The sequence below is a fragment of the Corvus cornix genome, chromosome 4 (assembly GCF_000738735.6).
Source record: "Corvus cornix cornix isolate S_Up_H32 chromosome 4, ASM73873v5, whole genome shotgun sequence".
NCBI classification, from domain to species: domain Eukaryota; kingdom Metazoa; phylum Chordata; class Aves; order Passeriformes; family Corvidae; genus Corvus; species Corvus cornix.
In genome coordinates, this window is record NC_046334.1 from 71344903 (window position 1) to 71371945 (window position 27043).

The window sequence follows — 27043 nt, forward strand, 5'->3', positions numbered from 1 at the left end:
AAACCAACTGCGGGGCTGACGTTGTAAATGAGCCCCCCGCCCACGGCCTGGCCCCAGCGCCCACGGGGGCTGCCCCGGAGAGGGGGGAGATGAGGGCTGGGGGATCCGACGTAGCAGGGGCAGGTACTGGGGGGATGTTCCTGTACCCCCGAGGCGCAGTCACGCTGAAGGCACTTTGATGTCCCCCTGCCCCGTCATGCTCTGAGGGGGCTAATGGCCCCCGGCTCCAGCCCGGCAGAGAGGGAAACCTGAGCCCCTCATCCCCCTGTCAACCTGGGGGACGGTCGGGGGTCCCCAGCTCTGCCCGAGAGGATCTGGGCATGGCATGGACCCACATGACCAGGAGGATGGGACCCCTAAGAGCTCCTTGGCTATGTGGGACCCCCAGGGCTCCCGCTGGGGGTGGTGGCATCCCCAGCCTGGAGGGTCCCAGGGCCCGGATGGGGAGTGAGAGGCGACATCGCACGGATGTGCCAGGGGGCTGCAGGTGCAGTACGGGGAGGGGGGAGGGGTCAGTGGGAGGGACCCCACAGAGAGACTCCCCAAGCCCCCCGCCCCCATAGCCCTGCAGCTCCTGTGCCAGAGTGGGGGACAATGGGGGCACAGCACAGCCCGGGGCGGGGGCACAGCGTCACCCCTCCCTCCTATGCCAGTGTCGCCAGGCACTGCCCCCTCCTACCCCACAGCCCCCACCCCGCCCCTCACTGGTGCTCACCCCCAGCCCCCTGCAAAGACCCCACAAAACCCACCAGCCCCATGGACTCTCACTTTGGGTGTCCCACCTGGGGGTGGGCACAGGCGGTGGACCCCGGGCTGCTGAGCCCCCCGGCTGTGCAGAGCCCCCCCGGCTGCACCGTCCCTGCCATGCTCCGGCAGCACCGGCTCCAAGCAGCCCTGACAAAGACAGATGAGGCGTCGACACCTTCACACCCCATTGCCGGGTGAGGGCCATGCCCGGCATCCCGGCACGTGGTGGGCACTGGGATGGTGGGATGGGCCGGGTGGGCACCGTGGGGACACGTGTGACACAGTATTGCCACACACCCTGATCTCCTCCCACCCCAGAGCACTCACTGGGCCCATGGCAGCACACGGCCATCCCTGTGGTGCCCATCCCATCCCATCCCATCCCACCCCACTCCATGCCCAGCGGCGCGCGACACGGGCACGCGGCTGTCACGACGGGAATGAGCCGTCGCGCCAGCGCGGGGACGCTCCCTGTAACGAAGCACCGGGATGAGGCTGATGAGAAAATCCAAACGCAATTTAATTCCTGTCACCGCCTGAGGGGCTCTAAATGACGCCAGGGGGTTCTGACGGGCCCACGCTGAGCCCCCCCCCACCCAGCCCCCACCACACTGTGCCCTCCTCACCTCCGCTGGCCCCCCCGGCCCTGTGCTTCCTGTCCGCTTCCTGAGGATGTGGGCACCGGCGCTGGCACCGGGATGCCCGCCGGCGTGGGAAGGGGGCGAGGGAGGGGCATCTTCCTGCGGACAGAGGGGTCATGGCAGGGCCTGGGAAAGTGCCGCCCCCAGGACCCCAACACCCGCTGCAGCCCCCCGGGGAACCCCCGGGGTTGCTCGGAGCAGCTCGGCTGGTGATGGGAGCAGCCTTGGCACCAAGCCGTGGGCACCAAGCCGTGGCACCAAGCCCTGCCACCGGCATCCCCGGACTCGCCGGCTCCCTGAACGCCCAGTCCCAGCTGCTGGGTGGTCACAGGGCGAACGTCCCCAGCAAAGGGGGCACCGAGCACCGCCAGCCTCTCTTGGCACGGGTGCGAGGGGTGGTGGGGCCATGGGAGCGGGGCCAAGGGCACCCCCTCACATCTCCCGGTTTATTTTGGCCGCCCGAGTTTCCTCCAAGCCTTTGTCTGATGTCTGCAGGCCCCCCCCGCGCCCCCTGGCTTCCTGCATGTCAGCACGGGCAGGGGGATGCGCTGCGGGACCACCGTCCTGGCACGCCCCACCGGGATCGGCGGGATGGGAATGCGAGGAGGAGGCTCCAATGCCTGCGGTTCTGCCCCGTGCACGGGTGGGACAGGGGCTGGGATATGGGATGGGATATGGGATGGGATATGGGACGTGCCATGGAGTGCACAGGGGATGCACACATGGCGTACAGGTGGGCACAGAGGTGTGGGTGCTCTTCGGGGGTGCCAGACGGGTCCCCAGGGCCAGGCTGGTGCAGGTGCTGTGGTTTGTGTGCTGGTGCCCCGGCGTGGCAGCTGGTGCCACGGTGTGGGTGTCACGGCATGGGTGCCATGGTGCCAGTGCCACGGTGTGGGTCCTGGTGCTGTGGCATGGCTCCCAGTGCTGTGGTGTGATTCCCAGTGCTGTGGCATGGGTCCTGATGCCATGATGTGTGTTCCAACGCCATGTGGGTGACAGTGCCGTGAAGTGGATCCCAGGGCCACGATGTGGGTCCTGGTGCCACAAAGCAGGTGTTATTGCCACGGTGTGGGTGTCAGTGCCATGGTGTGGGCCCCAGTGCCACCGTGGGGGTCCCAGTGCTCTGGGGGTCCCAGTGCGGTGGCGCTCGCCATCCCGCCATTGTTCCACCCTTTGAAGTCGGTGTTTCCTGGTGGGTTTGTCCCGGCCCATCCGCGCTGGTGCTTCCCAGCCATCCCAGTACAGGGGTTTGATGTCCGCGTGCCCACGGCCACAGCCCGACAAGGGGCTCCCACCGAGCCCACCTTCACCTGGGACCTGCCAGGGCAGGACAAGGACTCACCAGAGCGCCATGGTGCTATCAGAATGGACATCACTGTGGTCCCTTCCCTGTGAACCCCCCATTCCCCTGACTCCCGATGGTATAAGGGGATGTGGATAACCCCGGGGTTAGGATTTGGGACAAATCACAGCAAGATTGGAAGTGTCCACGACAGCCCAACCGATGTGCCAGGGCTTAGGACGGTCCCTCCACTCTTGTCTGGCTGCCCCCAGCGCCCCGAGGCTTCCGTCCGGGCCCAGCGCTGACGGCACGGCCGTTCCCTCCGCTATTCCCAGCATTTCCTGGGGTTTATTGTCTTCCCCTCCCTGTCCCACCTTCCTCGCAGGAAACCCTTCGTCCCTCGGGGCCAGCGGCTCCATTACCAGCAGGACGGCGCTCCCGGCTCCCTCTCCATGAGCAGGGATACAGCCGGCGCCCCGGGAGCCGCTCAACCCCCCAAACCCTGCTCAGACCCCGGTACGGGGGGTCCCGGCAGCACCACGCGGGTCTGAGCCCCCGCCATGGCTGTGCTGGCATCGATGCCAAGGTCCCATGGCAGAGCAGAGGCCGGGGACTCTCCCCAGAGCCCCTCTCCAACCGGGGGGGGGGCTTGTTCTGCCACGGCTGTCGCCCACCAGTCCCCTGATCCCTAAATCAATTGGGTGGGTTATTGCAATGCCGCGTCTCCGTCTGCCGGATAATTGCATGTGATCCCGGCAGGGAGGGGACGCGCCGCCATCATCCCGGGGCTCTGGCGGCGGCACCGGGCTCTCACCGTGGGACAGGGACTGGGGAGAACGGGGGGAACCCGGCACGATGAGGGGGTGCTCTTGGAGGGCTGAACTGCGGTCTGCTCCCTCCTCACCCCCATCCCTGTACCTATCCCATCGCCATTGCATCCGGATCCCCATTGCATCCCCATCTCCATTGCATCCCATCCTCATTCCCATCCATCCCCCCACCTCTTCCTACGCCCCCCGGACCCCCACACCCCCCGGGGCCTCGGGCGGCAAATTCCAAAGGGCACCCGGGAAGATTAATGGCGGGGCCGGGGCCGGGGCCGGGGCTGGGCCGGCCGGTAACCGGATCGCCCCGCGGGAGCAGGAATGCGCCGCTGACCCCGCCGTGCCCGCCTCGCCGCGAGGGTCCCGCCACGCGGGGTCACCACGGGCTCAGTCACCACGGGCACCGCGCAGCCTCTGCCCCAGCCAGGGACATCCCTCAGTCCCCAAACCCGGTGGGGCTCCGTTCCCCGATCCCCAAACCCAGCGACACGTCCCCGCGTCCCAGGGACAGGCAGTGGCCTCGGGGTCTCTGTGATGGGGGTGACACAGTCATCACGGTTCCCGTTCCGAGATGGGTGCCACGTGCCATCTCCTCTCCCCACATCAAGAGGGGCACCAGGGGCTTCATCTCCCTCTTCTCGCCCCAGCCTCAGGGTAGCAGAGACCCCCCTACAGCCCCCAGGGAATGGGGATACCCAGTGTTGTGCCGTGCCGTGCCGTGCCGTGCCGTGCCGTGCCGTGCCATGCCGTGCCGTGGGGGATGTGGCGTGGGACTGCGGGGGCCGTGGGGGCTGCAGGCGGCCGGCTCGGAGCAGCTGTCGGGTCTAAAGTTACGGTGGCGGCTGGGGGCGGGGAGCGAGGCCCGGAGAGGGACGGGATCCCCATGGTGTTGTCCCCGCTTAGGGTCCCCCCGTTGTCCCACCCCGAAGGTCCCGCGGGGCGCAGGGCCGGACCCCGCCAGGCGGGGAGGATGCAGGACAGACCGGGGCTAAGAATAGCGCTGGGGTGGGAGGAGGAGGAAGGATGGGGCTTCCTCTGCGACGCCTCTTCTTCCTCCTACCAGGCTCTGCCAGGCAGCACGTGTGACACGGGGACACTCCGAGTGCCACCTGCCCCCCCGCTGTCCCGCACCCCCATTCCCAGTGTGACAGCCCGTGCTGGCGGCTGCACTCCACAGTGTCCCCTGGAGCACCCACCGTGCCCGCTGCCCGTACAAGTGCCAACCCCCATCACTCCCGGCCGCTGTCACCCCCACGCTGCTGTCAGGCCCCATCACCGCTGTCACCCCCCGCCGCTGTCACCCCCCGCCGTCGCCGCGTTTCGTTGCACTTCACTTTTTAATTAACCTCGGGGCGCTGCCTCGCCGGGGTTAATGGCAGCGGTGACCCGCGCGGCCATCGATCCCCCGAGCCCTGTGCCGTGCTCGCAGCGACGGACGGTCCCCTCGGGGTCCTGCGGGATGACAGGGGCGAGTGCCGCCCCCCCCCCACCCCGTCCTACGCATGGCAGAGCCCCGTGGGACCCCCGGGGTGCCCCCACTCTGCTGCCACCACTGTGGCGGCGAGGGACTGCGGGCACACATTGCTCGAGGTGTCCCCAGCCAGGTTTAGGGGTGGCCCTGGTGCCACGTCTCCCCCCCTCCCCCCCCACATTGGGGACCCCCTCGCGGCCATTCAGCGGTCCCGTAGCCGTGCCAAAGGCGGGGTCCCGTCCCCCAGCAGCCGCCCCAGCCCCCTCCCTGCTCAGGTGCCCCTGTCACCCCTCCGCACTTTAATCCGGGGGTCGTTCATCTTGGGCGGGGGCCGGGCTGTCAACGCCCAGACGGGCCATTTCCGAGCCGAGTCCCCCGCGCTCAGCCCTAATTGAATCCTCATGGCCCCGCCGCCGCCTCGGCCCCGCCGCGGCACCCGCCACCGTCCCGCTGCCCACAGCAGGTCTCCCAGGGGTCCCGGTGCCATGGGGAGGCTGGGGGTGCCCCACGCTAGGCACCCGCCGGAGGCACTCGGAGCCCCCCAGCCTCTCCAGCCGCCCCATCCCGCTGCTGCCCCCCTCCCCCGGCACAGAAAACCCCGCTCGGTGGGCAGCGGGCACGGCCCTGCCCCACGGCGGGACGGGGATCCCACGCCCCAACACCCCGGCGTGCCCCCGCCGCACCACAGCCGCAGGTCAACTCTGGAGGGACCCCGACCCCATGGGGGTCCCAGCGGGTCCCTCTGCTGGGACAGGGGACAGGGAGTCCCCGCCATCCCAGCCGTGCCGTGCGGGGGTCAGGGGGCGTGGGCGGGCGATAGCTCGGCGGGGGGGGCAGCGGCGTTTGCTGCAGCCGGAGCCTTTGAAATGCAACCCCCCCCCGCCCACGGCCCATTTGGCTGGAGTTTGGCCCAGGCACAAATGGAGGCCCCGGAGCGAGCAGGGGATCCCGGGGCGGGGGGGGGGGGGTGCGGCAGCTGGGGCTGGGGCTGGCGGGACCCGCTGACCCCGGCCCGTCCCTGGCACTGGCACACGTGGCTCCACGCGTGTGGCGGCTCTGGATGTGAGCTGGTGTGTGTCCGTGAGCCCTCCATGCGCACCTGGACACGGCTGCGCACACCTGCACGTGCCTCTGCACACCTGCACACGCCTGCACACAGCTGTGCCCGCACACACGGCCGCGGGGAGTCTGCTGGGCTGGTTGTGCCCACACGGACACACGGGTGTGGCAGCAGTCGAGGTACGTGCAGGGCCCCGTGTGTCCCCAGTCCTGCACTGTCCTCCATGTCCATATTCCCGTCCCCATCCCATTCCATCCCACCCCATTCCCCCACGCTCCCCCCGTGCTCAGCCCCCCCGGAGCGCGGGGGGCGATGCCGCTCGTGTTAATGAATCGATGATTTGCCAACAGCCCCAGGGAGGGATCCCCGTCTCCCCTGGCTCCCCCGACTCCCGACACATCCATCCCCATCCACCGGAGCCAGGTGTAATCCCATTATTCGCGGCTCCACTGAGGTCCCAGCCCACCACAGGGTCAAGATTTATTGCCAGTAATTGCTGGGGTCCCGTCCCCCGGCGCGGGGGGGCTCCCGGCACCCCCCCGGCGCTGCCGCCACTCCTTACACTTTAATTCCGCACCGAGCTGTTCCCTTATTAAAGGAAAATTCATTTGCCAGCGATTTCCATGTGCCGGGGCCGCGCGGGGCCGCGGCCCTAATCGCGTTACAGAGCGCTGCGGCGCAATATTGGGATGGAGCCGATAAATAATGGATCAGGGCGGCGCGGGGCGGGGGAGGCGCGTTACGGGGGCGCCGCACCCCTAATTGTGTTACCCCCGGCACTGCGCTGGCACCCCAACACCCTGCTCCCGACACCCCGCCTCCGGAACCCGGGCACCGCGCTCCTGGCACCCCAGCACCCCGTTCCTGGCACTCCACTCCCGGCAGCTGGCGGAGGTGTGCGGCCCCGGGTGGGGGAACACCCGGAGCTGCCGGTACTTGGAGCCGCGGCAGCCCCCAAGATGGGGGATGCTGGGTGGGGGGACACGGCAGCCCCAGCCCCATCACGAACACCCCCTCGGTGCCCCCTCACGCATAAACACAACCCCCCTCACATGTGCACACTCATGTGAACACACACACACACACACACACACACACACACACACACACAACACGCGTGGGCCCCGCTGCTGCTCATCGTGGGGATGGGGCGTGAGGGGCTGGGAGGTGGCCGGGAGCTGAGTTCCCAGACCTCCAGTGACCTCCCAGAGACCCCCCAGGGACGCCCCCGGGGTGGAGGAGTGGGACCAAGGCAGAGGCTGTCAGTGCCACACCAGCTGTAGTGCCCTGGGGTGCCCTCAGCCCCACGCCGTGGACGTGCCCATCACCGCCCCCTCGGGCCACGGGCACCCGGCCAGCGCCTGGCACTCTCCCGGCCCCGCAGGAAGCTCCCATGTTCCTGCAAAACCCCCAAGGGCTCGTTTTGTTCCCACCCTGTGGCCTGGTTTGGGGTGAAAAGCGTTTCCCATCCTGTGTTCCCGGCAGCTGGAGCCGGCACTTCCTACACCGGGGGGAAGCTGGAGGGGTCGGGCAGGGTGTGGGGGGCTCAACCCACCCCGGGAATGTCTCACCGGACACCTCGGGGCACGAGTGGGGGCTCACGGAGGGAAGGAGGTGCCAGCACCATGATCTGGGAGCATCCCGGGGCGCAGGGATTCATCACAACTGCTGAGGAGCAATGCGTGGGGATGATGGGGGGTTGATCAGAGGGGACGATGGGGTGGGGGGGTGACATCCCATCCATCAGGGTGAGCACCACTGCTGGAGATGTGCCGGGTTCCTGCAGATTTCCGTGTCGCAGCCCGGTGGGAGCACTCCCACTTTCCCAGCCCGGGACTCGGCCGCCGAGATCCCGCTGGCCCCGGAGGAGCTGGAGCGTTCCAGAGGGGTTTGCTCAGCGGGTGGGCGGCCGCAATTCCCCATCACCACGAGAACATGGAATCACCCTGAGAAGCGATTTCCCAGTGTGTGTCCCAGAGCGTTAAACCAGGACTGAGATCAGGGCCTCCCCACGGAGCTGGGATCCCCGGGAATGGTTGGGACTCCTGGGAAGGGCTGTGACCCCCCATTCCCTGCTCACCGGGCTCCCAGGGCCTTGTGGCCGGCACGGTGGCCTCATGCCAGCGGTGCTGCTGGAAAGTACTGGGCTCACAGGGGTCCAGCCGAATCCAGGACCACCGGCAGCTCCCGTGGGGGGGGGGTGGGGGTCCCCGTGGGGGTCCCAGCTCGCCTGCATCCCGGGACGGGCTCCATCCCCCGGTGAGAGCTGGCGGCACGTGCGGCCACGGCAGCTCCGCCATCTCCCCGCGCCCTGCGGAGAGGACAAAAGCCGCGTGCGAGGAATCCGTGCAAACGTCGCTGTGCCCGGCACGCCGCCGTGCGAGGGGCCCCGTGTCCCTCTCCCAAACCGAGCCCTCTCCCCACCCCCCACCCCCCCCCACCCGCCGGCCTTTAATTGCTCCGGCTGCTGGGAAATTTCAAGGTTGAATTTGTCAAACTCCGATTTCCAGCCGGGAGATCGCGTTCTGCCTTTGTCAGCAAGATTGGAAAAAATCCCCCCCTCCGCCTTCCCGCCCCCTCCCCACTTCCATAATCCTGGCATCGGCGCTGCCGGATCCCCCTGCACCTGCTCCCCCAACCCGGCTCCGTGTGCTCCCACCGGCCCCCCCGCATCGTCCGCAGGTTCATTACCGCCGTGACCCCCGTGACCTCGCCATGTCCCCGATCCCAGCGACAGATCCATGGGGTCACCCGATGAGATTGGTGCTGGGGGGTGCCGAATCACCTCTCCAGAGGGGCGATTCGGCATCCCCCAGCCCCAAACCCGCCGGATAATCCGGACGCGGCGTCGCCAGCCGGGCCTCACCTGCGTGTGCGGCATCCCGGGATTTTTACGAGCGGCCGAAATCCCGGAGCTATTTGTACCGGGAAAGGGCAGCGGGAATGTGGGGAGGGGGGGGGGGGGGGGAATTTATGGCTCTGAAACCCAAAACCCACCCAAAAGGGCTTAATCACTCCCAGCCGCGGCCCCGATGCTTTTATGGGGCATTTTAGAGCAAAAGAGCCAATAAATTTTTGGGTGAGGGTAAGAGCCACGGTGAGGATGAGGAGGGAGCAGAGGAGGAGGGGGGACCCACTGGGGTGGGTTAAAATGGGGGAGACGACGGGGGGGAGGCGCGGGGCTGCGCCCCGGTAGTGGCGGAGAGGGGTCGGCCCCCCCCCCCTCGACAGGGGGGGCGTCCGTGGCTCCTCCTCCTCCTCCTCCCGGTATCCCGGGGCTTTAAGGCGGTGGAACGGGAATCGCGGGGCTGGGGGGGGGGCGGCGGCGGCGGGTCCCGGTCCCGGCGCGGGTCCCGCGGGTCCCGGCATGACCTCAGCGGGGGAGGCGGCCGGTTCCCCCCCCGCTGCCCGCCGCGGTCGGCGGCCACCGGCGGAGCCCCCTGGACCGGCTCCCGCCCCCCGCCAACACCACAAAACCGCTGACCCCCTTCGGCATCGAGGACATCCTGGGGCGCCCCAGCGGCGGGAGCCCCCCCGGGACTGGGACCGGTCCCGCCGCCCCCCCCGCCCCGACAGGGCCCCGCGGCGGCGGCTGCGCCCCGGCCTCACCGCTCTGGGCGCTGGAGGAACTCGCCAGTAAAACCTTCCAGGGGCTGGAGCTGGGAATGCTGCAGGCGGCCGGAGGTACCGGGGCCGGGGGGCTGCTGGGGCGGGGGAGCTCCGCCGGGAGCGGGGAGGGCACCGGGCAGGTGGCGGGGACGGAGGGCGGTGGGGAGGCCATGGCGAGGCCGGGGACGCCCGTCGTCCCCCGTCCCGGGAAGTTTCCTCCTTGTCCCGGAGGGGCGAGCGCGGCTGGGAGACCCAAGAAGCCGCCGGTGCTCGGCCGGGACACCGGGGACACGCGGCAGACTCAGTCCGAAGGGAGGGAGAAGTCCCGGGGCCGGACACAGGGAACCGGAGCGAACCCCGGCCCCGTGAGCCGCCACAGGCACCGAGGCACCGGAGCTCCGGGAGAACCGGCCGCGCCGGGACCGGCAGCTTTGCCGGGAGGCGCGGGACCGGGCGCGAATCGGTCCCGCCGAGCCGTGACCGTGACCGTTACCGTGACCGAACGCGGGGGCCGAGTGGCGGATCGGGCCCGCCGGCAACGGAAACCCGGTACCGGCCCGACCCTCGGCGGGGACGGCGGCTCCGTCCGGGATTGGCCTTCCAGAGCAACCCGGTACCGGCGAGGTCCGACGGCCGCTCACGGATGGGGACTCACGAACTGGTCCCGCAGCTCCCGGGCTCGGCCGAACCGGGAGGACGGGCGGACATCGACAGACAGCACGGCGCCTCCGGGAACGAAAAAATCCGTTACTGGGTTGGAGAGACGGACACGGACGGAACGATCGTGACTCCGGGATTAACGGGAAATCCCTCACACGGATGGACACACGGACAGGCAAAGCACGGCGTCGCCGGGAACGAATAAAACCGTTACCGGGACAGACAGACCGACGCGGACAGACCGAAAAGGCTCCGGTAATTAACGTAGAAAAACAACTCCTTACCGAGAAGGACGGAGAGAGTCTCCGCGATTAACGTGAAAAAAAAAAAAAACATTACCGGGACGGACAGACCGACAGTCACGGCAGAGCCGCGTGCCGGTAATTAACGGACACGGATGGGCACAACGCGGCTCCCGCCGGTAACGAAAAACCCTTCGGACAGACGGACACGGACGGCCAGATCAGCAGTGAGTAACCGAACCTTCGTTACCGGCCGGACAGATGAACAAGGATGGAGCCGGGCTCCGATAATTAACGGGGAAAAAAAACCCTAAGTAAGGAGAGGCGCTCCAGTAATTGAGGAACCCACCATACCGGGCAGACAGACGGACAGACAGAGCTGTGATTAACGAATAAACCAACCCGTTAACGGGCGGACAGTCGAACAGAACGGGGACGCCACACGCGCCCGGTTTTAAGGTAAAAACCCTCGTTATCTGACGATCGGACACGGCAAAGAACGAAATAAGTGAGCGAAAATATCGCATTACCGGGCGGGCAGACGGACAGGAACGGAGGCGAAAAAATTCCCTTTTCCGGGATGGACAGACGGGTAGAAACGGGGCCGATCTGGGCTCCCGGAATTAAGGCAAAAAGGCCCGGTACCGGACGGACACACCGACAGAAACAGCATCGGAAAAAAATAACGAAAAAAGCCGTTACCGGGTGATCAGACGGAGAGAAATGGGAGAGATAGGGGCTCCCGAGGCGGAGGTAAATTCCCGTTACCGGCCGGACAGGAGGACAGACACGGGACTAATAAAAAAGAACGAAAAAAACGCTGCCGGCCGGCAAGACGCGGGAGCGATCGGGGCTCCCGGAGCGGAGGTGAAGCTCCGGTACCGGCCGGACGGTGGATGGACACGGCCGAGCGGGGATCTCAGAATTAACAAAACCCGGTCGCGAACCGGCGGCGGGTAACGGCGGAACGAGCCGGGACTGCCGGACAGAGGGAAGTGCCGGTAACTCAGGTAAAACCTCGTTACCGGGACGGACCCACGGACACAGCCGGGACAGCCCAGGGCTTCCGTGATGAACGAAAACGCCTCTTCGCCGCGACGGAAGGACGGACTGAAAACGGAGCCATCAGGGCTCTCTGAGCAGGGGTAAATCCCCGTTACCAGGATGGACGGATGGACAGAAACGGGGCCGATCGGGGCTCCGAGAGCGGAGGGGAAGCCCCGTTATTGGACTGACGGACGAACATGGGATCGATCGGGTTTTCGTGACCGCGGTAAAGCCGTGCTACCGGGGCGGATCGACCGACTCGGCCAGGACGGCCCGGGGCTCCTCTACCGAGCGAGGAGTGGAGTCTGCGCTGCGAGAGACCCTGGGAGCCACCGCTGTTACTGAGGGATGCACGGCCCGAGTGGCCTCGGCAAGCCCGTGAGCGGCGTTATCGGCAAGCCCGTGAGCCGTGAGAGGAGGATCGGTGCCGCCGGCAGCGGCGGGGCTGGAACGGACCAGGGGCGGGAGCGGGAAAGAGATCGGGACCGAGACTGGGATCCTGCCGGCGGCGTGGAGCCGTGCCCGGGGTGGAGATCCGCGTCTCGCCGGGGGTTCTCTGCGTTGCCGGCGGCAGCAGCGACCGCACCGGGGCCGAGAGAGGCGACGGGATCGGATCGGGGGACCAGCATGGCCCCGGATCTCCTGGAATCGTGGAGAAGAAGGAGAATCCCGGCTCCCTACGGAGGCTCCCGGCTCCGTTCCGGGCTCCCGGAGCAGCCGCCGGCGGGACACGAGTGTCTCAGCCTCGGTCGCAGCGGGGGCGACTCCGACACGACCGAGGCCGCTGTAGAACGATGACTCCCGGCTTCCGGCACCGGCTGCGGTTTGGTTTGCTCGGTTCGGTTGGGCACGACTCAGTTTGGTACGGCTCGGCTGCGTTCGGCTCGATGTGGGCCGGTTCGTCTCCGTTCGATCGGGCGTCGGCGGGGCCGGGCCCCACCCGCAGAGCTCGGCGCGGCTCGGCGGGGCCGGTGCGGGTCCCGGTGCGGCTGCCGTTACCGGTGCCCTGGCACTGCTGTGCCCAGAGACCAGGGCCCGCAGTGCTCGGAGTGGGTTCCGGTGCGGGTGCCCGTGGCTTTGACCTGACGCCGCTGCCCCGCAGGTCGAGGCCCGCAGTGATCTGCGCGGCTCGGCAGTGCCGGTCCGTTCCGGGTCCCGGTGCCGGTGCCCTGCCCCGCAAGCCCTTCCCCGCCAGGCACCTCGGTGCCGGTGCGGGTCCCGGGGCCATTACCGGTGCGATGCCCTGCCCCCGCTGCCCCTGCAGGCACTTCACCGCCGGGCGCCCGCGGGCCGTTCCCCGGTGCGGGTCCCCGGTGTCGTTCCCCGTTCTCTGTGCCCTGATCCCGCTGTCTTCGCAGGTCCGTCCCCGCCGGGCGCCTCGGGCCCGCGCCCTCCCTGCAGAAAGCGTCGCAAGTCCCGGACCGCGTTCACGGCGCAGCAGCTGCGGGAGCTGGAGCAGCGATTCCGGCGGCAGCGCTACCTCTCCCCGGTGGACCGGGACGCGCTGGCGGCGCGGCTGGCGCTCTCCGCCGCCCAGGTCATCACCTGGTTCCAGAATCGCCGCGCCCAAGCTCAAGCGGGACCTGGAGGAGCTGCGGGCGGACGTGGCCTCGCTGCAGGCGCTGCCTCCCGCCGCCCTGCAGCAGCTGGCGGGGCTGCCCGAGCCCCCGGGGGCTCCTGGTACCGGCACCGGGACCACAGAATCCGCCGAGCTCTCGGAGGAGGAGATCGACGTGGCGGACTGAGCCGAGCACGCTCGGCTCCGTTCGGCTCCGTTCGGATCCACTCGGCTACATTCGGACCGAGACTGCTCCGTTTGGATCCACGCGGGTCCATTCGGGCCGGCTCGGCTGAGTTCGGATTCACTCGGGTCCGTTCAGGCCGAGACCGCTCCGTTCGGATCCGCTGGACTCCGTTCGGCTCCGTTCGGGTGCACTCGGGTCCGTTCGGACTCACTCGGCTCCACTGTATCCACTCGGCTCGGTTCCGACCGGAGCCGAGCCCAGCCCCGCCCCCTCGGTGCACCCTGTTTCGGGTTGGTTTTTTTTGGTTTTTTTTTGTTCGTCTTTCCATTGTTTTTTTAAAATTTTATTTTCTATCGGCCCCGGTGTAAATATTTGCAATAAAGGCGACACCTTAATATGGACCCCAGAGCCTCCCACCCCCCACTTTTTTCCGGGCGAGCACCTCCCACCGCGGGCATTAATTTGTTTTAACCCGTGATTAATTACCGGCTGCGGCCGCCCCTGCCCCCCTCAATTTGCATATTAATCAAATTGTATTTGATCTCACGCCTGTCACACCCCCCCACCGAAGCTCCTGTCACCAGCCAATGACATTAAGAGGGGGCTGGAGACCCCCCCTTCGCTGTCCCTCGGGGCTGGAGTGACATGGGGGGGTGACGGGGGACAGAGGGGGGACACGGGGTAGGCAGGGACATGGGGGGCTGGAGCAGTGAGGGTCCAAGACTGCAATGGGGAGGGGTGGCAGAGAGACTGGGGGATACCAGCTCAAAGGAAGGCGAGAGAGAAAAACAAATCCCAGTTTTATTAAAAAACTTGTACAAAGGGTACAAATCCCTGAGGGGCCACAGGGCACAGCCCGGGCCCACCCCCCAGCTCAAGGGGCTGCAGGATGGGCCCTGACCCCCAGCACCCCCAAGGCAGAATGGGGAGACATTCCCACCCCCAGCAGTGGGGGACAAGGCACAGGCAGGTGAGGGGGGGCCCTGGCAGCCCCCCAACAGAGCAGGGTCAACTGAGTAGCCCCCTGGGGATGCCCCTGCCCCTGGCACGGGGCAGGGGGGCCGGGGTGGCGTGGGACGGGTGCTTGAGTTGTAGCAACAGCTTGCTGCCCTCCACGGTGGCACCCTGGGGACAGAAGGAGCTGGCAGCTGGCACCAGGACAGGTTCCCTGTGGGGACGGGGTGTCCCAGGGCCACCCCCAGCTCACCTGCATGGCTCTGTAGGCCTCCTCGGCCTCCGCCTTCCGGGAGAAGTTAATGAAGGCACAGTGGCGCCCTCGGAGCAACTGCATGGAGTGGATCTCCCCGAACCTGGGGGGCAACAGTTAGAGATTCCTAAATGGGAAGGAGGAGAGTTAGAGACCCCCAAACCTGCAGGGTGGGAGGGTCAGAGGCCCTCAAACATGCAAAGCAGGTTTAGCAACCCTCAACAGCTTGAGAAGGATGAAATACCTCCAAAGATGGAGAGAGTGAGACACCCCCAATTCTGCAGAATGGGGGAACAGACACGCCCAAACCTGAGGAGGAACAGTTAAAGACACCCCAAGCTGTGGGATAGGGACCCCCAAACCTGGGGGCAGTATGTGTGTCAGAGGCTCCTCCCCAAGCATCCCTTGCAGGTCAAAACCACCAAAAATGAGGACAGAGACAGAGATGGGGAGCTTGGGGGTCACCAAGGCTATGCCAGGGGCTTGAGGGGGAAAGGTCCCGGGGGTTACTCACCGGCCAAAGGCACGATACAGCACCTTCTCGTTGATGTGGGAGGTGACATTGCCCACCCAGAGCGGGAAGCAGTCCCTGCCAAGAGCCATCCTAGTGTCAACAGAGCCAGCACTGCCCCACGGGCACTCTGGGTGCCCCCCCACATCACCAGACACCCGTACTTGGCAGGGTGGTTCGGTGGCAGTGTCAGGTGGCCACTGGTCACAGCAGGTTCTGGGTCTCGTGTGGGGCTCCCGGCGCTGCCTCCCGTCACACTGGTGCCACTTGTGTCCTGGCAGCTCCTGGTCACCCTCTTGCTGCTGAGGGGCCAGAGGGGTTGAGCACCCACAGGGATACCCCGAGGCCCCTCAACCCACCCACCCCTGTCCCTTACCCGGGAGAAACAGCGGCTCCTTAGCCTTGAGCAGGAAGGGGGACACCAGGACACCCCCGGGGCGGCTGCACTGCTGTGAGTGGACAGGGGTGAGGCATGGGGGGCACAGCAGGACAGGGGGCAGGGGATGGGGGCTTGGGAAAGGGGGTCTTACCTGCAGCAGGGCCCGGCAGGCTTCCAGCTGCGTGGCTACCTCGGCACAGGCCCCATCCTGCAGCAGCAGCTCCTCAAAGGTGCGTGCAGCCTCGGCGTAGCGCTGGGGGCCAGAAGGCACCTACAGCCCCCTGCCTGGCCCCACAGGCACCCCACACTCCCCACCCAGCCCAAATGGCACCTCAAAGCCTCACTGACATCCCCCAGTCCAGCCTCACTCCACTAAAACCCTGCAGCACCCCCACAGTCCCCTGCCCAGTCCTCCCAGCCGTGGCATCCCACAGCCCCAATTCACACCTAACACAACCCATGCAGCCATAGCACCCCACAGCTCCCCACAGCACCCCTCAACCCCCAATCTGATCCCAACAATAGCCCACAGCACCCTGCAGCCACTCTGAAAGCCCCATACTCACTCCTGGCACCCTGCAGCCCCTCACCCAGCCATGGCACCCACCAGGCCCCACCCCAAGATCCCCACCCCCTCCAGCCAGCCCCACAGTCCCTGAAGCCACCCCAGGTACCTGAAGCCCCCGCAGGGCCTTGCCCTTGCGGAAGGAGCCCTTGGGCCAGCCCGGCCGCAGTGCCAGCGCCGCCTCCGCATCCGCCAGCGCCTCCTCGTATCGACCCAGCTTCTCCAGGCAGTATGAGCGGTTCCCCAGGAGCCTGTGGGGATGGGGGTGTCACTGCAGCCTGTCCCTCCCACCCCAGGATCCCCAGGCCACCCCAAGACCCCTCTGCTCACCGGTGTTCCTGGGGGTTCAGCTCCAGGGCGACGGTGAAAGCATAAACAGCCTCAGTGTGTTGGCCCACCTGGGCTGCTGCGATCCCATGGCCTGGGGAGGTGACACAAGGGTGGTTAGTGAGGACACAAATCTCCCCAGGGAGGGACAGTCCCCCTGGCACAGCCCTGCTGAGCTGGGGAGAAGCAGGGAGAGCCCCCAATGTCCTCCCCTCACCCCTCTGGGGGTCCCTGCACTGACCTGCGAGCATCAGGCTCTGCTCTACCGTGCTGGGGCTGGGGGCCCTGGGCTGGAGGGGCTGGGGGGGCACAGGCCTCGCCTCAGGGTCCCCATTCCCCTTCTCTGGCACCTTCCTGCTTGGCTCCATGTTCTGGGTCCCAGGGGACCGGTCACCGCCTGGGGGGGGCAGCCGGACCCCCGCCTTCTCCCGTGCTTTGCAGACGAAGGTGCAGCTCAGGTCCAGCTCCTCCTGGGAAAGCAGGGAGAGATGGGCAGGCAGAGCCTCTGGAGCCCCCACCCCCAGATGGCTCCCCTGGGGTAACCGTCCCTCACCTCTGTCACCTCCGTGTCCTCTGGACCAGGCTCCCCTGAAGGGACTGGGGAGTCCCCAGGGCACGGAGAGGGCTTTGGGCAGCATCCCTCCTCCTCAGCAGCATTCGGGGGGGGACCAGTGCCCGCAGGGCAACTCGGGGGGCTCTGCAAGGAGAGGGAGGGGGTAAGGTGCCTGGGGTAGGGGATGCAGCCTGGCCTCATCTCTGGGGACTCCCAGAACAGCACGAGGCGGCCGAACTGGTCACTCACAAGGTCAGTGTTCTCTTTGTTCTTCAGCTCTTGACCCAGTTTCTCCCGCTTCTTTCTGTCTTTTTGTTTCTGGAAAGGGAGAATGTGGACCCATGAGCAGGTGTCAGGCAGAGAAATGCAGTCCCCACAACCCCACCGCCCTCAGCCCACACCCTCAACTCAGATCCCCGAGCTCAGGGACCTGCTGGCAGCACTCTAAGAAGAAGCAGCGACCCAAATCCCCAGGGGCTGGCAGTGCCCCTTCCCAGAGCTCACTCACCTTCTTCTTCAGCTTCTTCTTCTCTGCTTTCCTCTTCGCCCTCTCCTCCTCCGCCACCAGCTCCTGCGCGTTCCTCTCGGCCTCCTGCAGGAAGGATACCCTGAGTCAGGATGTCCCCGGGACCACGAGGTGGGACCCCTCCCGTGATGTCAAACCGGGACCCCTCAGCCCCTGGAGAGCAGGAGGGGGGATTCCCCACCTCTGCCGTGAGGCTGGTCCGGCAGGGTGTGGGCAGCCGGTCGAGCAGCGCATCCAGGGCGGTCGGAGAGGTCCGGGGGAGCTGTGGAGGCGGCTCCGAGCACAGGAAGGACTTCCGGAAGCCACAGTATCTGTAGGGAACGGGCCCCTCTGCGACAGGAACATCCCAGAAATCGCCCCGGTCCTCGTAATCTGTGTCGAACTCGTTCTCATCGTAATCGTCATTTCCATCGCCGTCGTCATCCTGCAGCTGGTAGTAATCCACCCTGGGGCCTGGCAGGAGAACGGGGGATGTGAGGAGCAGTTCCAGGCACCGGACACCAGCAGCCCCCACCCAGTTCCCCCTCCCCGGCAACTCCCGAGCGTGGGGACCCCCCGGCAGCCCCCGCCCCACTCACCGTCGTCCCAGAGCAGACACAGCTCCCCCGTCTTATACTTGATCACAGTCTGGGAAGGGCCCTGCGACGGCACCGGGAGGCCGCCGAAGCTGGACATACGGTGCCAGGGGCAGAAGGGCGCTGTGGGAAGCGGAAACACCCATGAGCCGGCGGAGGCGGAACCGAAACCGGGCCGCCACCAGGCCCGGCTCCGGGTTCCCACCCCTGCGCCCCCGGGCCCCGCTACGATCCCTACCGCCGCTCCAGCCAGCGGGCCCGGGCGTGCAGCCCCAGGGGCAGGCAGCGGGGGCAGCCCCGAAGCCGAAGCCACCTAGTCCGGGCCCGGGCCCGTCGCCATCCCGCGTCCCGGCCGAGCCCCACATCGCCAAGAGCCGCCGCCACCGCCGCTCCTCAGAATCGCATCACGGGGCCTGCCGGAAAAACGTCACGGCGCCGGTTGAGGCCGCCCGGCCGCCATGTTGGGTGCGGGCAGGACGGCGGCCCGCAGGGCCCGCACAGAGCAGGACCGGGGCTCCACATCTTCTCCCGCCATCCCCTCCTGCCTCAAGGCCGTGGACCCGGCCGCCCCCCGCCGCTCGTCCCGCCCCCCACGCCGGGCCCCTCCTGGCGGCCGGTTTGGCCCAGCCCTCCGGATTAGCGAGGGTGCGGCCTAAGCCTCTTTGCTGCCGCCGCCCCCGGGATGGCCCGGCATGGACGCCGGCGGCGCTGAGCGGCGCGGCGGAGAGCTATGTCTGCAGGTGAGGCCGCTAGGGGCAGGGGGGCTCGGACAGCCCTCACGGGGCAGCGGTGGGGCCGGGCCGGTAACGGGGTGGGCGGGGGGGGCACCGGGCCCAGGCAGTGCTGTGTCTCCATGGCAACGGCACAGGGGGCGGGGCGGGGCCAAGACGGCCGGTCATGGTTGGGGGCGTGGTCACAGCAGGCGCTTGTGGGGCGTGGTCTGGGGCGTGGTGAGGGCGCGGTCACTGTTGGGGGCGTGGTCAGTGCTGTAATGGGCGGGGTCCCGGGATGGCCCCGCCCCTCGCCCCGGCCCGGGGGTCCTAAGCCTCCCGTCCTCCTCCAGGTGGGCGACGCCAGCCTGGGCGGCCTCATCCTGCTGCTGCTGACGGCCCGGCCGGGACCGGGCGATGGGGCTGCCCGCGGGGAGCCGCCCGAGCCCGGTGAGACCCCCGAGGGCTGTGGGGACCACAACGGGTTCTGGGGGCTGCGGGGATCCTGATGGGGCGCGTGGTCCTGGGGGAGTGTGGAGGGTCCTAATGGGGTCCAGGGTCCTTGGGGGAGCATTGATGGTGTGTGGCAGGCTATGGGGACCCCAGTGGGCTGCGAGGTCCTGGGGGGCTGCAGGGACACCAATGGACTATGGAGGTCCTAGGAGGCCTGTGGGGAACGTAACGGGGTCCTGGGGGTCTCAGGGTTAGGGTGGCACTGTGGCAGTAATGGGGAGGTGTGGGCAGGCGCTGCCCCACACTGAGGTTCTGTGCTGCACTTTGGGGTTCCCACCCTACGCCATGGTCCCTGAGGGTCCCGTGCCCCCCAGGCGGGTCGCGGGGCCCTCTGGCACGCTCCCTGCAGCGGGCAGAGGCCATGCTGCGCAGTTGTGTCACCCCGGGACTGCGGCGCCTGCTGTCCCCGCGGTCGTGCCGGCGCGGTGACAGTGATGAGGATGACCACGAGGATGAGGATGAAGCAGCGTCCATCGTGGTCCCACTGGAGCAAAGCTTCCTGGGGCTGCGCCGCTGCCTCTGCGTCTGGGAGGACCCTCGCACCGAGACTTTCCTGGGGTACGTGCGGCCCCATCCCAGCGGTGCCGGTGACTTCTCCGAGGACGCCGTGCGGCAGCGCGTGGCGGAGCGGGGAGCAGCCCTGCACGGGCTACTGCAGCACCGTCACCAGCTCCGCCTGGCCCGCGACTTCACCCGACGCCTCAAGGCCTCCTCTGACTTCCTACGGCGGCTGCTGGCGCTGCCGGGGCCCGGAGAGCCTGGGGACCCCGCGCCGGCGCTGCAGGAGCTGTGCCTGGAGCTGCGGGCACACGCGGGGCACTGGGCTGCGCTGCTGCGGCGGCTGCGGGCGGACGCGTGGCTGCGGGCGCTGCCAAGGCGCCGGGGCGAGGCCGTGGTGCACATGCGGTGGGCGCTGCTGCTGCCCGCCCTGACGGCCGCACGCCTGGCCAGGCAACACATCGAGGGACGGCTGCAGGAGCTCGGCCGCCCCGGCACCCCCGCCCCGGCCTCTGAGTGCCTGGCTGACCTCTTCCAGGGGCTGGAGATCTACAACCACGTGGTGCAGGGGCTGGCGGAGGAGCTGGGCCCTGAGGGGAAGGCCCCCAGTGCCTTCACAGTGAGTGGGGTGCTGCAGTTGCTGGCGGCCGAGCGTGGCCGGACCGTGGCCCAGAGGCTCCAGCCCCTCCTGTGGCCCCAGGATGGGGACATCAGGGATGGACACATCTGCTGGAAGGACGTGGTGGTGCCGTGGCCACCAGGACGCAACGCTGTGGGGATGGGCATGGGAATGGACACAGAACCTTCTGGAGCAGAGGTGCCACCAGCGCTGGCGGCTGAGCTGCAGGCGCTGTGCCAGGAGGACGAGGAGCTGATGGGACACGTTTTTGGGGTGCTGGTGGCCTCAGCTGACAGCCTGTGGCAGCCGGTGTTGTCGGAGAGCCCCGAGCCCCCGGGGCTGGTCCCGGGGCTGCGGCCGGGCAGTGCAGGTGGCTGGAAGGCCGTACGGTGGCTGGACGCTGCCCGCGGCCCCGCGGCCACCGCACTGAGTGCCCGGTACCCGCGTGCTGCTCTGGGAGGCTGCGGGCGCTGTGCTGGGGGACAGCCCTGGCACTCCTCCTGCCACCCCCAGAGCCACTGTCACTGCGGCGTGGGAGCTGAGCCGTGCACTCACTGTTGGTACGTGGGGATACAGGGGGAGTGCGGGGCTGTCTCAGGGTGTCCCTGCCCTGCCCTGACCCCCCATGTGTGCCCACAGCCCGTGTGCCCCCTGAGTGCCAGGAGGAGCTGGGAGGGCTCTGCCTGCGCCTGCTGTGCCGAAGCGTCCTCTGCAGCTGGGACATGGGTACGGGGGGCTGGGGGAGCACAGGGTGGGGTACAGGGGGTACAGGGTGTGGGCTCTGGGGTACAAGGTGGGGGGCAGGACGTGGGGCACTTGGTGGGTAGGGGGTGAGGAAGTAAGGTACACAACGAAGTGTTGGATGTGGGATATGGGGTGGGGTGTGGGGTGCAAGTGGGGGATGTTAGGGCCTTCTGACTGTTTCTCCTGCAGATTTTACCCGTGCTCTGGGCTCAGGGCTGTCAGACAAGTGCTTGGAGGTCCCAGAAGGGCCCCCGGGGCCAGGGTGCAGCCGCACGGCCCAGCAGCTCCAGTGCCTCTTCCCAGCCGTGGCACTGGCCCTGCGCTGTCTGCGCCTGCTGCCCACCCGCCCGCACGGTGAGAGGGGTCCGGGGAGGACAGGTGGGTCTAGGGGTCCTCTCTATGCTGACCCCCACCCACAGCCCCCCCCGGGGGTCTCTGCCTGCGGCTGCAGGTTCTGGGCCGGTGCCTGGCGGCGGTGGCGGCCGCCCACGCGTGGCTGACTGGCCGGGCCGGGCGGTACCTGGCGGCCTGGGCGCTGCCTCAGTTCCTGCTGCTCACCCAGGGAGACCTGCAGGTACGGGGCACAGGGGTTACGGGGCTCTGGGGGGACACGGAGGGGCTGGATTCACTCCACCCTCTCCCTTCCAGGTGCTGAAGGCAGAGGCAGAGCAGCTGATGCTGCAGGTGAGCGGGACCTTCCCGGAGCCAGGGGACATTCATGGGGACAGCCCCCTTGAGCCACTCCCCAGCCCGGGGTCCCCGTGGGAGCTCCAGCTGTGCCAGCAGATCCGTGACATGGCCAACAGCATCCAGGTATGGTGGGACCGCGGGAGGGGGATCCTGAGCATGAGGATGTCACCCCATGTCACCCGGTGTCACCCTGTGCCACCCCATGTTCCCCGTGTCCCAGCTCTTCTCCAGGGACGTGCTGCGGATGTTCTCCACCAGCTGCAAGCGGCTCTCGGCTGAGATCTTCGACCAGACCATGCCACTGGGCCGGCACTGGCGGCTCGGGCCGCGTGCCGGTGGGTGTGGGGGATGTGGGGTGCTTAGGGGGGGCTTTGGGGGGTCACTAAGCGGGGTCCCTGTGCTCCCCAGAGCTTCCCAGTTCCCCCAGCGCGTACGCAGCGGCCGCGGTGCAGGCGGTGCTGGGGCAGGTGCTGCAGGGGGCCCAGGCCCTGCCTCACGATGCCCAGGCGCCCACCCTGGCACGGGTCACCACAGCCTTCCTGGAGGCCTGGATGGATCACATCCTGACCCGCCGGATCAAGTTCAGGTACTGGGGAAGGGGGTCCACAGCCAGAGCCACAGCCGGTGGGCAGTGCCAAGGGTCCCAGTGGGGGTCCTGGGGGTCCCAGTGGCAGTTCCAGGGGTCGCAGTGGCAATGCTGGGGGTGCCGGTGTGGTCTTGGGGTCTTGGTGGCAGAGCAGGGGTCCTAGTGACAGTGCTGGAAGTCCCAGTGGTGTGGCTGGTGGGCCTAGTATCAAGCTGGGGGGTCCCAGTGGGCAGTGCCAGGGATCTCAGTGGCAGCTTCAGGAGTTCCAGTGGCAGTGCTGGGGGTCCCGTGGCAGGGCAGGAGACCCGATGGCAGGTTGGAGTCCCTGCGACAGTGCCAGGGGTCCCAATGGGGGTCCTAGTGACAGTGCCAGGGGTTCTGGTGGGCAGTTGTGGGGGTCCTGGTGGTGGTCTTGGGGGTCTGATGGCAGTGCCGTTGTCTCCGTGGTAGTCCCAGAGCATAGTGGCAGTGCCAGGGGGTCCCGGTGGGGATTCCAGGGGTGCCATGCCCACCCTGACCCCCATCCCAGCCTGCAGGGTGCCCTGCAGCTCCGGCGGGACTTCGAGGCGGTGCGGGAGCTGGTGTGCTCGGAGCGCTCCGGGCTGGCTCCCGAGGCCCGGCAGGCGCTGCAGGCCCTCTGCGTCTTCCAGCACACGGACGCAGCTGTGCGGTGCCTCCTGCAACAGCCGGGGGGGCTGGGGGGCCCCCCTCGGGGCTGGAGCGGCCTCCGGCGCTGCTGTGAGAGCGGGGTGGGATGGGATGAGACAGGGCGGGGATGGGATAGTATGGGGATGAGATGGGAATGGGATGAAGTGGGATGAGGATGAGATACGGTGGGGATGAAATGGGAGTGGGATGGGATGAGGTGGTGTGGGATTGGGATGAGATGGGGTGGGGAAGGGATGGGACAGCGTGGGATAGGGATGGGGTGCAGGGATGGATGGGGACAGGGAAGAGAAAAGGATGGGGAGGTGCATGGGGACAAGAACCCCTACTGGGAGCAGGATCTGGTATCCCAGCCTATCCATCCCTTCCCAGGCTCAGACGAAGGTGCCCACCCCTTGGAACCATCCACAGACCCCCTCCCTGGCCAGGACCCTCTGGAGGGGCTGGGACCAATCCCAGGGACCCCCGTGCCAGCTCCGCAGGCCGATCTCCCGTCCCGTCCCGAATCCCCTTTCCCAGGCAGCCAGCAGCAGTGGCTGTCCCTGCGGCTGCCCCGTGCCCGCCGCTGGCGCGTGCCAGGGCTGCCATGTGTCGGGAACAGCCCCGAGGGCTGACCTGGAATAAACATGGCAACACCATGGCTGTGGCTGTGTCTGTGGGTGGGATACGGGGGGATGGGGGTCTGGCATCACTGGGGTGTGAGCCTGGGATTCCAGCTGGCACCAGTTGCTGGTGGGAAGGATCTAACTGGAACTCTTGTGGGGAGACTGGTGGGGCTAGGGGGTCCTGGAGGGGCTGGGGGTGAAGGGTGGGATTCCCTTGGGGTTCCTGGGGGACACTGCAGGTGCATAGCAGGGTGGTTCTAGGGAAGACTGGGAGTCCATGGGAGTCACTTGGGTATTCCCGGAGAGGCTGGGGGGGAGATCAACGGTCATAACAAAACGGACGGGAGGGGCGTGGGCTGGGTGGCAGGGCTGGCGGGGGACACCCTGCGGTGTCGCTGTCCCCTCGGGGCCACTTTGGGTTCCGCGGGGTCCTTGGGAGGACCGAGCCTGCTCGTGCTCCTCCCGCCCGCCAGGGGGCGCTCGCGGAATTGGCCTCGCCACACGTCGCGCAGCGCTGGCGTCACGAGCGCGACTGCCCTGATGGCGGGCGAGCGGCGGCGGCGCGGCGGGGATGGACCCCGGGAACGGCCCCGGGAGCGGCTCCGGGAGCGGGACCCGAAAGCTGCGGCAACAACAAAAGCCACCTCGAGGCTCCGGTTGGGGTCGGACGGCGCTGGCGCTTACAGCAGCGGCGGCAGCGCTGGCGCTGGGTCTGGCGGCGGCAGCGGCCGAATGGAACCGGTGGAGCGAAGCCTCCCGCCTCGTCACTCCCCACCCCGCGCCTCCCGCCGTCCCCCTGGCTCCACCGGGCCTCTCGCATCGCCCACCTACTTTTGGGGCACTTACCGGCCTCACGTCTATTTCGGGATGAAGACGCGGAGCCCGCGCGCTGTCGTGACCGGTGAGGGGGCGCGGGGGCTCTGCCCCGCCCTGGGGCTCGTCCGGCCCCGCTCCCACCACGAGAGCTGCCCCTGACACCTCCCCGCCCCTCCAGGACTGATGTGGCTCCAACACGGCGGCAACTTGCGGCACACGAGCGAGCAGAACGACGGCGTGTCGCGGTATGGGTGGCTGATGCACGACGGGGAGAATTTCGGAGTGCAGGAGATCCGCGATGAGGGGCTGGTGCTGAGAACCGAATTCGTGAAGCAGCCGGGGGGAGACCATGGAGGCGACTGGAGCTGGCGGGTCACAGCAAAGATGGAGGTGAGGGGACGAGGGTGAGAGAGGGGTTGGGATGCCGGGGAGCTTTTGTCATCCTCCTCCTCTTCTTTCTCCCCAGGGCAAGGGTCCGGCCCCTCTCCTGTCCCTCTTTTTCTACGTGGCCACGGATGGGCAGGGGACGCTGCGGCCGGTGCTGGAGAACGGGACACGGCTGGCAGCCGTGGCAGGGACGGCAGAGGAGCTCGGGGACTTCACCCTCACCTTCCTGCCCCCCACTGGGGAGGGTGGGGAGGGGCCCAAGTACGCGAGGTGAGTCCCTGGGCTGCAGCCCCCAAACCCTCTGTGTCCCCTCCATCTGCTCCCATGTCCTGTTTCCCCTATCACCACCATGTCCCCCATCCCTGACTCTCCTGTCCCGCACAGTTACAACTTCCTGGCCGCGAGGGTGCCGGGGCTGCACCGTCTTACCGACCTGGTCCGTCAAAGCCTCCGTGAGAGCTCCGTGTTCTCCCCACCGGGCCGGCCCCGCCGCCGCTTCTTCGGGGTGTCCAGCACCGGGGGGCTGCCCGGGGAGGCCCCGCAGGGCAGCTGCTGCTGCACCAGGTGACGCTGGAGCCACCAGCGGTGCTGGAGGTGACGTTGGAGTCGGGCAGCGCCGCGGGGGTACGGCACGGGCGGTTGGCGGGGCCAGCGCTGAGCGCAGCGCTGGCCTGGCACACAGCCACCTTTGAGCAACGCTTCGAGGACACCTTCGGGCTGGGGGCACGTGGGGTGTCCCTCCCGCAGCGCCGCTTCGCCCAGGCTGCACTCAGCGAGATGTTGGGCGGGATCGGCTTCTTCCATGGCCGCTCCCTTCTGCGCTCGGAGCGCCGGGAAGAGCCGGTGCCTGGTGCTGAGTCCACGCTGTTCACAGCCGTGCCCTCACGCTCCTGCTTCCCGCGTGGCTTCCTGTGGGATGAGGGCTTCCACCTGCTGCTGCTGGCCCGCTGGGACCCTGCGCTGGCCCGTGACATCCTTGCCCACTGGCTCGACCTCCTGAACACCGACGGCTGGATCCCGCGGGAGCAGATCCTGGGGGACGAGGCGCGGGCCCGGGTACCCCCTGAGTTTGTGCTGCAGCACAGTGAGACGGCGAACCCCCCGACGCTGCTGCTGGCGCTGGAGCGGCTGCTGCCCGACGCGCCCCTGCCCCTACCTGCGTCGCCTCTTCCCGCGCCTGCAAGCCTGGTTCGAGTGGCTGAACCGCACCCAGGCCGGCCCCGAGCCCTTCACCTTCCGCTGGCGCGGCCGCGACACCGACCCCGAGCGCTTCCTGAACCCCAAGACTCTGGCGTCAGGGCTGGACGATTACCCCCGTGCCTCCCACCCGTCCACGCAGGAGCGGCACCTGGACCTGCGCTGCTGGATGGCGCTGGGCGCCCGCGTGCTGGCAGCGCTGGCCGAGCGCCTGGGCGAGCCCCTCGCGCTCTATCGTGACATGGCCGAGGCCCTGAGCGACAACGACCTGCTGGACCGGCTGCACTGGGCACCTGAGCTCGGCACCTTCGCTGACTTCGGCAACCACAGCGCAGCCGTGGCTCTGCGCTGGCACCGCCCGGCCCCTGTGCCCGGCCGGCCTCCCCCGGCCCCGCAGCTGCGGCGGGAGGTGCGGGAGGCGCCGCGGCCGCAGTTTGTGGGTGCTTTGGGCTACGTGAGCCTGTTCCCGCTGCTGCTGCAGCTGCTCCAGGCAGACTCCCCACGGCTGCCGGCGCTCCTGGGCTCCATGCGCAGCGAGAGGCAGCTCTGGACGCCCTTCGGGCTGCGCTCGCTGGCCCGTGACAGCCCCTGGTACCTGCGCCGCAACACCGAGCAACGACCCCCCATACTGGCGCGGCTCCATCTGGGTCAACATCAACTTCCTGGCACTGCGGGCGCTGCACAGCTACGCACAGGCGGCAGGGCCGCACCGGGAGCGCACGGCCGAGCTGTACCGGGAGCTGCGCCACAACCTCGTGGCCAACGTGTTCCGGCAGTACGAAGCCACCGGCTTCCTCTGGGAGCACTACCGGGACAGCGATGGCACCGGGCAGGGTTGTCACCCCTTTGCCGGCTGGTCTGCGCTCGTCGTGCTGGCCATGGCTGAGGACTATTAATGTGCGGGGTTCTGCGTGCCCCCGCCTGCCTGGCGTGCTCAGGGCCAGGGGAGGTGTTGGGGGGCTGTGCCAGAGCCCCCCTGCTTCCCCTGCAATAAACCTCTGTGACTGTGGCCTCTTGCCACCCATGTCAGGGTGTCACAAT

General features: G+C 68.0%; 4 protein-coding genes across 12 annotated transcripts; 3 read left to right on the forward strand and 1 right to left on the reverse strand.

Moving 5' to 3' along the window:
• The first annotated feature begins 9392 nt into the window (after positions 1 to 9392).
• Positions 9393 to 13730, forward strand: LBX2 (ladybird homeobox 2). The gene is given in 4 exon segments (XM_039551715.1): positions 9393 to 9422; positions 9424 to 9709; positions 12942 to 13150; positions 13152 to 13730. Coding segments are annotated over 4 exon segments (702 nt in total). The 3' UTR covers positions 13329 to 13730.
• A 379-nt stretch (positions 13731 to 14109) lies between these two features.
• On the reverse strand, positions 14110 to 18485 carry TTC31 (tetratricopeptide repeat domain 31). Of its 9 annotated transcripts, none has more exons than XM_039551333.1 (15): positions 18210 to 18485; positions 17975 to 18094; positions 17578 to 17849; positions 17379 to 17462; positions 17120 to 17188; positions 16871 to 17014; positions 16559 to 16787; positions 16321 to 16411; positions 16100 to 16241; positions 15577 to 15678; positions 15211 to 15345; positions 15050 to 15124; positions 14780 to 14844; positions 14536 to 14638; positions 14110 to 14453 (listed from the first exon to the last, which is right to left on the reverse strand). In XM_039551333.1, the coding sequence occupies exons 1-15, from the start codon at positions 18334 to 18336 to the stop codon at positions 14337 to 14339; spliced, it is 1875 nt and encodes a 624-aa protein (XP_039407267.1). In that variant the 5' UTR covers positions 18337 to 18485; the 3' UTR covers positions 14110 to 14336. The 9 variants fall into 9 exon arrangements, with proteins under 9 accessions (XP_039407267.1, XP_039407266.1, XP_039407270.1 ...); XM_039551332.1 differs by having other exon boundaries at positions 15211 to 15348; XM_039551336.1 differs by lacking the exon at positions 14780 to 14844 and having other exon boundaries at positions 14363 to 14453; positions 15211 to 15348.
• On the forward strand, positions 18441 to 23637 carry CCDC142 (coiled-coil domain containing 142). Its single transcript, XM_039551331.1, is given in 12 exon segments — positions 18441 to 18711; positions 19035 to 19131; positions 19509 to 20752; positions 20754 to 20871; positions 20951 to 21037; positions 21245 to 21409; positions 21475 to 21629; positions 21704 to 21868; positions 21966 to 22080; positions 22154 to 22331; positions 22861 to 23069; positions 23370 to 23637. Coding segments are annotated over 12 exon segments (2823 nt in total). The 5' UTR covers positions 18441 to 18663; the 3' UTR covers positions 23612 to 23637.
• A 485-nt stretch (positions 23638 to 24122) lies between these two features.
• Positions 24123 to 27028, forward strand: MOGS (mannosyl-oligosaccharide glucosidase). Its single transcript, XM_039551625.1, is given in 7 exon segments — positions 24123 to 24503; positions 24597 to 24808; positions 24885 to 25075; positions 25190 to 25347; positions 25350 to 25953; positions 25955 to 26615; positions 26617 to 27028. Coding segments are annotated over 7 exon segments (2469 nt in total). The 5' UTR covers positions 24123 to 24142; the 3' UTR covers positions 26899 to 27028.
• The last annotated feature ends 15 nt before the right edge of the window (positions 27029 to 27043 follow it).